The following is a 12,252-nucleotide window of genomic DNA, read 5'->3' as shown; positions in this document are numbered from 1 at the left end:
AAATGCATGTACAGGTTCTCATGTTACTTATGTTACTTCTTACTTTTTTAACTTAATCACAAATGCATTGGACATTAAAAAAAGACTAGTTGTAGGCTACTAGTCATCAAGAAGATACTAATATACAGTCGACTGAAGTAATTAAAGCTGGTCATGTTTGCACGTTTGGAATAATAATATAATACAATAATATATCAGTATTCTGATATTAACCTGCGGGCCGCATTAAGTGAAGGTGGGGGCCGCATGTGGCCCCCGGGCCGCCAGTTGCCCATGTATGATTTAAGTTAAGCGGTCTTACTTGTCTGTATATCCAGTCATGGGGTTCCATCTCTGGTTCTCGAATATTTGAACGCTCCTCACGTCTGTCTGCGTTTGAACTGCGTCTCCTGAAAACAAACACCAAAGACAGCTGTGATATAGGAGGTAGAGCGGACATTACGTCACTTGTCTCTCTGGCAGTGCGTGACCGCCACCTAGCGACATGGCATGTACAGTACACTGCAGCGTTTCATTCACTGATGCGTATTTGTATTCGTATGAACACAGGCAAGAAAGTGACAACGCATTAGGACTTCGCCATTTTCTCTAGAGACAGTTGTCGTTAGGGCAGCACAATATATCGTTATCGTATCATTATTGAGGTATGACCAAGCAAAATATCAGTATCGTGAAAGGCAACGATGTCGCAATATATTGCCCTGGGCAATATATCGTCCATAATTATCGTTTCCCATATCGCCCATTTCACCTATATCGTTGCCCATATCGTTGTCTTTTGGCTTTTGCTACACTTCAGCAAAATAACAAGTGTGGAACTGGAAACCCAATAGCACTTAAAATCAAGAGTGATATTGACTTTTTATTATGCTGTTTATTTGAATAATGCTTAGTTTGAAACACTTAAAATATGAAATATTACATTTGTACGGTAATATCGTATATCCTATCGATATCTAAACATTTGGCATGAATACAGAGATTTGAAATGTTTTCCATGTCGTGCTGCCCTAGTTGTCGTCTGCACGGGGCCTAAATCAGGTGGCACATCAATCTATGGGGTCTCTGTGTTTACCCAGGGTGGACTGCTGCCCGCTGTGCCCGCTGTAGACCCAGGCCGTGCCGTCCCACCCGATGCCCCACACCAGGCCCAGGCTGTTGGACTCTACCCAGCGCAGGTGACCTGGGACCTGCCGCCAGAACCTGCAGCATAGCACCACACCGCACCGCACCGCAACACACAGAGAGGGAAGCATGCAGCGTTAGCCACCTTAGCACACATTTAGCACAAGACCACCAAAAACAACAGTACAAAAGAATTATACCGGAATGCCTATAGTACTGAGTGGCAAAAAACTACTTTCTGGCCTTGACAGCCCACACATCCAAACAGAAAAGTCCTATCTGATTGCATTAAACGATGTTACACAACATTAAACTCACTTTGCGACTCGATTTGCCATTCACTTTACGCATGCACATACCCTCTATTAGCAACACAAATATTGCCCACATTTTCAGCAGTATAGGCTGAATAGTGCTTGCACGTTAGAGCCATTAGTGGTTATAGGGATTTTAATATATTGAGGGGCCAATTAAAAAGAAAAAAGATTTTTCTTTTTACTACCGTCATTAATTCAGCTGTTCGGTGCCACCAAGATTAATAATAAATTCGGCTCTAAAAGGTGAGTATGCATCGGCCCTAAGGCAGAGTATCTACACAGCAATGGCTATGGATCTCACATGAGGTCACAGTGCAGGGTGTTGGTGCCACTCTCCAGCGAGTAGGAGGGCTCGTGGACCATGACGTCTCCTTTGGAGGTGGTGGCCCACAGAGCCTGGGTGGTGGGAGGGCCCCGGATCCCCCTGCTCTCACAGCAGCACTCGCACAGCAGCGACACCTAAAGGACGGTACGAGGAAGACGGATTGTACACTGTCAGAGTTACAGACTTGTATCGGTCGATTTAGATCCCCCCAAAAGAAATCCCCAGAGTCCCTGGAATCCACTTTGAGAACCATTGCCATAGGCGACCATTAAAACGAACATGGTCTAAAAATGCACAGGGCCACTTAACTCTCAAATACCTGCTTTGCTTTAACTATTGAAAAATAGCAGATATACAAGCTCACAGCGCGGCACCGAGTGCCGCGCTGCGAGCTTGTAGATCTGCTATTTTTGAAAAATCATAAAAATGTGTGCAAGTCTTTCAATATCTTTGACCCGATCTTTGACCCGACTTCTAAATCCTTCCTCTAAATCAGCTGTTCTCAAACTTTTTCATGTCAAGGACCCCCAAAATTACATTTATTTGGCCGCAGACCCCCATCTCAAAATATGTTGTTCCAGGGACCCCCCAGAAGCAGAGATTTGAGTTACAAAAGTCTGCTTTGAAAAATATATATTGAAAAATTTGCACACATTTTCATGATTTTTCAAAAATAGCAGATCTACAAGCTCGCAGCGTGGCACTCGGTGCCGCGCTGTGAGCTTGTATATCTGCTATTTTTCAATAGTTAAAGCATTCAATAATTGTAGGCCTAAGTGGTCAGGTGGGTGAGTCACGAAGGCTTTTGAGATTTAAAAGTGAAAAGGAAAAGGTGGACTGGGTTGACAACCACTGGTATAAAAGACACCCAGTCGTTTATTAATTATTGTGTATATACATGGCAATCAGTCATTTAGTAATGATTGTATATAAATGGTAATCAGTCATTTATTAAAGGTAGTGTAAGTGATTTCACTTAAGTTTCAGTTTCAGTTTCAGTTTTCATGTAGGTGACAGGCGGGGGCCTTCCTCCGATTAGCCCTATTAACGGCCCGCCCACTCAGCAAATTTCACAGCAACTTCCTGGTGCTGACGTCAGTTTAGAAGGGGAAATTAATACAGAAATAGCTGGACTTAAAGCCAACAAATCATTATTTCGAACGGTAAAGTAAATTATAATGCTTTGTGCCTTTTACTATCTTGTGTTCTTGATCATGCTAGCCGTATTTTATACTTTACTATTCGGAAATTGCATTAAATTTGCGATTTCTGTGTTAACTCTATGGGCTTTTAGTAGGGTTTCCCCTTCAAAACGTGACTTCAGCACCAGGGGGATGCTGAGTGGGCCCCACTCGACCATGACTGGAGGAAGGCCCCACTCTATCCTGATTGGAGGAAAGCTTGTAACCCACAACAGTTTTTGTAAATGTTTTTTCTCCTCAAAGGAGTTAAGGCTGAAGTCCAAATATGGACCAAAACACTCTATAGTAACTAATACTATCAGAACATAAGACCCATTTTGCTATCATTTGAAATCATTTACCCTACCTTTAATGATTGCATATATAATAGTACTTAGTCATTTATTAATGATTGTATATAAATGGTACACAGTCATTTATAGGGGTGTAATGATATAGTAACTGAATCGAAAAATCGTCAACCATGTATCGTGATGCGTATTGTATCGTTGTTAAAATGTATCGTTACACCCCTAGTCATTTATTATTTAATGATTGTGTATACATGATACTCAGTCATTTATCAATGATTGTATAGGTTATGAATGGTACCCAGTCATGTATTAATCATTGTATATAAATGGTACCCAGTCATATATTAATCATATTAATTATTGTCTGTCATTGTATAGGCTATGATGGTACCCAGTCATTTATTAATCATTGTCTATAAATGGTACCCAGTCATATTAATTATTGTCTATATCATTGTATAGGATATGAATAGTACCCAGTCATTCATGTCCTTCTCAGTGGGAGCGGCTAGGATCAGAGGCCACCGCTGCCTGGTCCTCAGGCCGGTGTACACAGCGAAGGCGTAGTGGCAGTCCCTGATGACCGGGACCAGCGCTGTCACCTCGTTTATGAACACCTGGAGGTACTGAGAGACACAGAGAGAGAATTTCTATCACATGATACATACAGTATAACATAGCCTACATCAGTGTTTCTCAAACATTTACATTTCAAGGTTTGCCCTTAACTCTGACAACATACAAATGGAACCAAATGGACCCTAATGGGTCCATTTGGTTCCATTTGTATGCTGTTAAGAGTTACAGACTTGTATGGGTCAATTTAGACCCCCATAAAGGAACCCACAATGTCCCTTGAATCCTCTTTGAGAACCACTGACGTACATAGTCCATGCTATCGTCCATGAGACGATAATTGACAGGCAAAATCCCTCAGCGAGACCTGCATTGCAACTCAAAAGGCCTCAAAACAGAGATTTAAAAAAAAATGCCATGGCTCACTGGACTGGATGTATCAGTTAAAACCTTTTGATACACGTTTGAGAGACCATGATAAACGTACAGTATGTTTTGTAAAAAAAGAAAAGAAGTGCACTTAACACTATGGAATCCTTGGTAATATAAATGGTATGATGCTATTGTCAGTATTGTGCACCTGTGCATGTTTCCACAGTATACGGATGTGTACATTTTGTACCACTGCCCATTTGTGCGTATTTTCAGCGAGCTCACGCAATTTCCTCAGGAACTGCATTTCTAGTTTCATTAAATAAGCGTCCTGGCTAATTTGGGATGAGGCGGGTGTGACAACATGATGTGACAACAAACATTGAGCCATTTGTGAAGCAAGGGTCTTCAACCGGGGTTTCCGGGACCCCGAGAGGGTCCTCAGAGTTACTACAGGGGGTCCTCCAAATCTTTGTGTGATAGAAACTTTTTTTCTCCTTTTTTTTATATTAACCACTTGAACCCTAGAGTCCATATTCTGAGAACTTTTGCCAAAAATAGCCGATCTACAAGCTCACAACGCCTCGCTCTGTGAGGCGTTGTGAGCTTGTAGATCGGCTATTTTCGGCAAAGTGCTTTGGTGTACAAGGGAAAAAGATTTGACTAAGTACAGAGTGAAAGTTTATTAAGTATTGATGGTTCATGTGGTTAAAGGTGATACACCATGAAATTTCACTTTTCCTATTTTAAAACCTTTTTTTGGGGTCCCACCAGCACCTTCTATCCTCACAAAGTCCCATTTCTGACCGTTGTGTCTTTCTCTGGTTTTGAGAAGGCGAAGGTTAAAAGTATCCCACGGGTTCTCAAAACAGGCTGTCCAGATCTGCTGCCGATTGTGACGTCATCTGCCGATTGTGACGTCATCACAAAAAAATATATATATATTTTTTTTTTCAAAAATATTTATGGAATCTATGAAAGGTTGTGGGGGTCCCAGCCTCATCTCTCTCTCAGCTAAGGGGTCCTTGGCCTGAAAACGTTGAAGACAGATCTAGGCCACGCTCACGAGTTCATTTCAACAATCGTCCCACTAGCCAAACACAGTGCGTCCTGCAAAGCTTAGCCAATGGGACCCTGGCGTAAAACAAACTTTGAGGCGGACATTTTTTAACACGTTTTTTTTTTCCCCCTGGTTTTTGACCGGACAACAAACTTGGAGATGTTTATGCCAGGATGTAGGCTGGACATAAAATAGCCGCGCTTCAGTTTACATAAGCCTGGTAATTTTTGAACCCATAGATCTTTCTTTCTTTATTCCTCAATTCATAATTTTTGGTGCTAATACGAAGGATTCTCACACAAATCGGTTTACACATTATATTTGGCAAAAACAATATTTATATTTGCTATAGACAACACACTATGGTCTCGGTCTGAGATTTATTTGCCAGCAAAGTGAACCTGCTTTTTGTAAAGTTTTGCACAAACTTTCTTTTGGTCATGCTTCACACACCGTTGTCACTGTTGTCATGCTTCACATGACATCACAATACATAATATAAAAGGTAAGACAGAACTCAGTTCCCAGTGGATTCCTCACGATTGGCGTCAATCACACTTGCAATTTCCCAGAACTGGACATTTTAGAGGGCTCAAAGTTTTCTTTTTCTTTCCCTTTTCTTTGTTATTCTGCTGTTGTCCGTAGTCATGGCGTTAAGCTCCCACTTGATGTTGGGTGGGAGTCCAGACTGCTCAAGATCGTACTGAATAACTGCTAGCTTGCATAACGTCTTCAGACTAGGACTTACGTGTAAGATCTGTAAGACGGGTTGTGAATACCTGTGGTTGGTGCGTCCAAAAAGGAGGACACGATCACCAACCATGCAATAGCTCACAGCATGCATTGGACGAGGGCCTTTCCCCTTGGTTTCGACCTTCTTCCAGGATAAGGTCTCTGGATTGTATTTCCACAGATCATTGCAAGTCCGCGACTCTACAGTGTAACCACCAAATATGTACAGCTCTCCGTTGTAGGCAAAGGCTGCATGACCCTGACGCCCTTCTGAAAGGAGCTGTGCGGAAGGTGTGCTTAGCCAGCAGTTGGTCTCTGTGTCAAACACTCTGATGTTGTTGTATTCGCCGTACTGGTTACCTTCGCCCCCAAATACAAACATCCTTGTCCCGATGATGGTGCCAGAGTGACTTGCTGAAACAGGTGGGGGAGTGCCTCTGGTGTTGATTAAAGACCAGACCATTGTTGTGGTGTCCAACGTGTATATTTCATTAGTATATTTAGCCAGCTTTTTGACTCCTCCATGGATATACATGACCCTCTCCAAAACACAGGCTGAGTGGCCGGCCCTCACCTCTGGGGCAGTTCCAGAAACACAGGGCTTGAACCATCTGTGGGTGTCCACATCAAATGCATAAAGACTGTTGTCACGGTAATCTCCCTTGATGATACGCTCATTGTCACATTTTCGTATCGTACAATTCACCAGCCCACCCCAGAGGTAGACGGTGTCTTCTATCAGTACAGCGGTGTGAGCCCAGCGCAAGGAGGGAACCTCAACAGGACGTTTTCCTCCTCTTCTAGTTGCCACTGGGGGCAACTTCACCCAGCGTAAAGTCACTGTGTTGAAGACATGCACCTCAATCTGACCCGTGTCGTAGGTCTTCCCCTCATAGAGCCCTCCAAAGTAGAAAACCTTTTCCTCCACGGGCAGAGCAGGACAGGCAGGACAGGCAAACAAGAGTGCTTTTGGTCCCGTTTCCGGATGCACCGTTTCTCCTTTCATGGGCACCGCCCAGCACAGCATTCTCTCTCTGTCTTTCAAGTTTGTCTGTTTGTCTGTCTCTAACTCTCTCGTCTCTTGTCTCTGAACTTCACAAGTTTCCTTCTCAGTCTCTCTTTGATAAATACCAAAAAAATACCTCAAACTCTCGAATGTCTGCAACATCTATATAAGCTGATTGGAGCTATGCTCTGATGACACACACAACAAAACGCGTAGACATGTATGTGTAACAGCACAGATTTGCGCAGGTGTTCCTATCTCCACACATTTGCCTTTTAAATGTGGCTTGATCCACTGAACTCCGATGCTGTTTTCAGGCCAAAACATTTCTAATGCTAATGGCAAGATGAACCTGTGTTTTGTAAACTTCCTGAGTAATGTTATCCGGGTTGGGTGGCTGCACAACGAAAAAGATAAGTCATGCTTCACTTGACATTACAATCTCACGGCAACCACAATTGCAATTTCCCAGAATGTCATCTTTCTATTTATCATTGTTTTATATATTTATTTTCTCCACAGTTTGTGAGTTCATAATCTCACCTCTGCCATCCTGCCGAACTTGCCCAAATATGGAGTTCCACACTGTCTGCATTAATATGACATCGGAGATCCAATCAAAAGTGAAACCACTGTACCAAAGTACCCTGAGGCCAACTCCATGAGACGATAATTGACAGGCAAAATCCCTCAGCGAGACCTGCATTGCAACTCAAAAGGCCTCAAAACAAGAGATAAAAAAAAAACTGCCATGGCTCACTGTTGGACTGGATTTATCAGTTAAAACCTTTTGATACACGTTTGAAGGACCATGATAAACGTATGTTTTGTAAAAGAAAAAAGTGTTAAGTGAGCTGTGCTCACGATACACTGTGGAATCCTTGGTAATATAAATGGTATGATGCTACAGTAATAGTACAGTATTGTGCACCTGTGAATGTTTCCACAGTATACGGATGTGTACTTTTTGTACTACTGCGAGGCGTTGTGAACTTGTAGATCGGCTATTTTCGGCAAAGTGCTTTGGTGTACAAGGGAAAAAGATCTGACTAAGTACAGAGTGAAAGGTCAAGTTTATTAAGTATTGACGGTTCAAGTGGTTAAATATCTGAAAACACAATAATTGACATGAATCCAACTTGACACTGATAATCGTGCTGTGAAACGATTACACTATATGGAATCTATGAAAAGGTTGTGGGGGTCCCGGCCTCATCTCTCTCTCAGCTAAGGGGTCCTTGGCCTGAAAACGTTGAAGACAGATCTAGGCCACGCTTCAGAGCCCGGACATGTTTTACACCTAGTGTGAAGTGAGGGGTGCTATTTATGAGTTCATTTCAACAATCGTCCCACTAGCCAAACACAGTGCGTCCTGCAAAGCTTAGCCAATGGACCCTGGCGTAAAACAAACTTTTTAACACGTTTTTTTTTTTCCCCTGGTTTTTGACCGGACAACAAACTTGGAGGTGTTTATGCCAGGATGTAGGCTGGACATAAAATAGCCGCGCTTCAGTTTACATAAGCCTGGTAATTTTTTAACCCATTGATTTTTCTTTCTTTATTCCTCAATTCATAATTTTTGGTGCTAATACGAAGGATTCTCACACAAATCGGTTACACATTATATTTGGCAAAAAAATATTTATATTTGCTATAGACACAACATACTATGGTCTCGGTCTGAGATTTATTTGCCAGCAAAGTGAACCTGCTTTTTGTAAGGTTTTGCACAAACTTTCTTTTGGTCATGCTTCACACTCCGTTGTCACTGTTGTCATGCTTCACATGACATCACAATACATAATATAAAAGGTAAGACAGAACTCAGTTCCCAGTGGATTCCTCACGATTGGCGTCAATCACACTTGCAATTTCCCAGAACTGGACATTTTAGAGGGCTCAAAGTTTTCTTTTTCTCTCCCTTTTCTTTGTTATTCTGCTGTTGTCCGTAGTCATGGCGTTAAGTTCCCACTTGATGTTGGCTGGGAGTCCAGACTGCTCCAGATCGTACTGAATAACTGCTAGCTTGCATAACGTCTTCAGACTAGGACTTACGTGTAAGATCTGTAAGACGGGTCGTGAATACCTGTGGTTGGTGCGTCCAAAAAGGAGGACACGATCACCAACCATGCAATAGCTCACAGCATGCATTGGACGAGGGCCTTTCCCCTTGGTTTCGACCTTCTTCCAGGATAAGGTCTCTGGATTGTATTTCCACAGATCATTGCAAGTCCGCCACTCTACAGTGTAACCACCAAATATGTACAGCTCTCTGTTGTAGGCAAAGGCTGCGTGATCCTGACGCCCTTCTGAAAGGAGCTGTGCGGAAGGTGTGCTTAGCCAGCAGTTGGTCTCTGTGTCAAACACTCTGATGTTGTTGTATTCGCCGTACTGGTTACCTTCGCCCCCAAATACAAACATCCTTGTCCCGATGATGGTGCCAGAGTGACTAGCTGAAACAGGTGGGGGAGTGCCTCTGGTGTTGATTAAAGACCAGACCATTGTTGTGGTGTCCAACGTGTATATGTCATTAGTATATTTAGCCAGCTTTTTGACTCCTCCATGGATATACATGACCCTCTCCAAAACACAGGCTGAGTGGCCGGCCCTCACCTCTGGGGCAGTTCCAGAAACACAGGGCTTGAACCATCTGTGGGTGTCCACATCAAATGCATAAAGACTGTTGTCACGGTAATCTCCCTTGATGATACGCTCATTGTCACATTTTCGTATCGTACAATTCACTAGCCCACCCCAGAGGTAGACGGTGTCTTCTATCAGTACAGCGGTGTGAGCCCAGCGCAAGGAGGGAACCTCAACAGGACGTCTTCGTCCTCTTCTAGTTGCCACTGGGGGCAACTTCACCCAGCGTAAAGTCACTGTGTTGAAGACATGCACCTCGATCTGACCCGTGTTGTAGGTCTTCCCCTCATAGAGCCCTCCGAAGTAGAAAACCTTTTCCTCCACGGGCAGAGCAGGACAGGCAGGACAGGCAGGACAGGCAAACAAGAGTGCTTTTGTTTCCGGATGCACCGTTTCTCCTTTCATGGGCACCGCCCAGCACAGCATTCTCTCTCTTGTCTTTCAAGTGTGTCTGTTTGTCTGTCTCTAACTCTATCGTCTCTTGTCTCTGAACTTCACACGTTTATTTCTCAGTCTTTCTTTGATAAAATACCCCAAAAATACCTCAAACTCTCGAATGTCTGCAACATCTATATAAGCTGATTGGAGCTATGCTCTGATGACACACACAACAAAACGCGTAGACATGTATGTTTAACAGCACAGATTTGCGCAGGTGTTCCTATCTCCACACATTTGCCTTTTAAATGTGGCTTGATCCACTGAACTCTGATGCTGTTTTCAGGCCAAAACATTTCTAATGCTAATGGCAAGATGAACCTGTGTTTTGTAAACTTCCTGAGTAATGTTATCCGGGTTGGGTGGCTGCACAACGAAAAAGATAAGTCATGCTTCACTTGACATTACAATCTCACGGCAACCACAATTGCAATTTCCCAGAATGTCATCTTTCTATTTATCATTGTTTTATTTATTTATTTTCTCCACACTTTGTGAGTTCATAATCTCACATCTGCCATCCTGCCGAACTTGCCCAAATATGGAGTTCCACACTGTCTGCATTAATATGACATCGGAGATCCAATCAAAAGTGAAACCACTGTACCAATGTACCCTGAGGCCAACTCAAAGTGTGATCGCTGTGCCCAGCCACAAGCACACCTGACACACGTGTACCGGTCATGCCCGCTTGGCACACTGGCACACTGTCCGTGTGTCCGTGTGCCAAGTTCTTTAAAGGAGTCATCCAGACCAAAACACATATAGGGTTAAATCTGCCTTTTATCATACCCCTTCATACCTGCTTTAGTCGATTTTTTTCATAGCTGCCCCTGTTGCTAGATTTCGGCTGCCCCTGTTGCTAGATTTCGCAGGCTCTCTCATAACTAACACAGTGGATTGTCCTTAGGCTAGTGCGGCCATTTCTTTAGCTTCAAAGTTACTATTTTTTTATTGGATTGTGTTTACACAACGTCCTGAGATCAACCAAACTGCTGTTTTGACCTCACAGGCACCCTTACTTGTCAAACGGCTTCTACTCTGCGCCAGAGCTGGGAGAGGAGAGGCTAGAAAGGGAGGAAGGGAGGGGTCTGTTTGACAAGTAAGGGTGCCTGTGAGGTCAAAACAGCGGTGTAGTTCGTCTCAGGACGTTGTGTAAACACAATCCAGTAAACAAATACTAACTTTGAAGCTCAAGAAATGACCGCACTAGCCTAAGGACAATCCATTGTGTTAGTTATGAGAGAGCCCGCGAAATCTAGCAACAGGTGCAGCCGAAATCTAGCAACAGGGGCAGCTATGAAAAAAATCGACTAAAGCAGGTATGAAGGGGTATGATAAAAGGCAGATTTAACCCTATATGTGTTTTGGTCTGGATGTCTCCTTTAAGCCACATTGCAATCTACATCTACATGCTCACAACGCCTCGCGCTGAAAATACATACAATAGACACCCAATTTGGTTTTTTTCGCGGCCTTTTTTTCGCGGCCTCGTCCATGTCCACGGCCAGCCGTCTGCGTCCACGGCCGCGTCCCGCGTCCCACGGCCGAGTCCCGCGTCCCACGGCCGCGTCCCGCGTCCATGGACGTGGACGCGGCGGCCAACGGCTCTTGCTGGCATGTAGATCGGCTATTTTCACAATTTCTGCCTCTAATATTTGACAATTTGGCCCATATTTAATTTGTCATTTCAGAGGTATTAACAAAATCAATAACAAAAGACAATGCATAGCTATTCTTTTCCAGGACCTTCCAGGACCCTTGATAAATTCCAAAACTTTTCCAGTACTGGAAAAACATTTTTCTAATTTCAAAATATTTCCAGGAATTTCATGACCGTGGGAACCCTGCCTCTTCCAGCTGTCACTGGGGGCAACAACTTCAGCCAGCGCAAAGACACTGTGTTGAAGACATTCACGGCAGCCTTGCTGTAGTCCTTGTAACGCTCGCCCTCTGCGATGAAGTAAACGTTGTGTCCCACCATTAGAGGAGCACGAAGAACTTCTGGTCCTCCTCACAGTCCACCTCAACATTATTTCACACGCAAAGAGAAGAGACGTCAAAGCCGAAATTCCTCAAGACTTGCTTCGTAAAAGAAAACAGTTTTGTATTTTGCACACTGCCACTTATATAGGCCTACAGAGGCTTTCAAAGTACTGACAT

The 12,252-nt window shown here is 43.5% G+C and overlaps 1 protein-coding gene across 1 annotated transcript in view; it reads right to left on the bottom strand.

Annotated features, from left to right (window-relative positions):
- tecpr1b (tectonin beta-propeller repeat containing 1b) overlaps positions 1-12,252 on the bottom strand; it is a gene marked incomplete at both ends in the record, with an annotated part of 51,557 nt that overhangs the window by 13,006 nt on the left and 26,299 nt on the right. Inside the window, 4 exons of the mRNA XM_080723028.1 lie at positions 302-389; positions 1,076-1,203; positions 1,744-1,901; positions 3,739-3,888. Coding sequence (XP_080579154.1) covers positions 302-389; positions 1,076-1,203; positions 1,744-1,901; positions 3,739-3,888 — 524 coding nt within the window. The remainder of the gene's footprint in view (positions 1-301; positions 390-1,075; positions 1,204-1,743; positions 1,902-3,738; positions 3,889-12,252) is intronic.

This window comes from Nannobrachium achirus (assembly GCF_963921795.1).
Source record: "Nannobrachium achirus genome assembly, chromosome: 4".
NCBI classification, from domain to species: domain Eukaryota; kingdom Metazoa; phylum Chordata; class Actinopteri; order Myctophiformes; family Myctophidae; genus Nannobrachium; species Nannobrachium achirus.
This window is presented reverse-complemented; position numbering and strand designations above follow the sequence as displayed.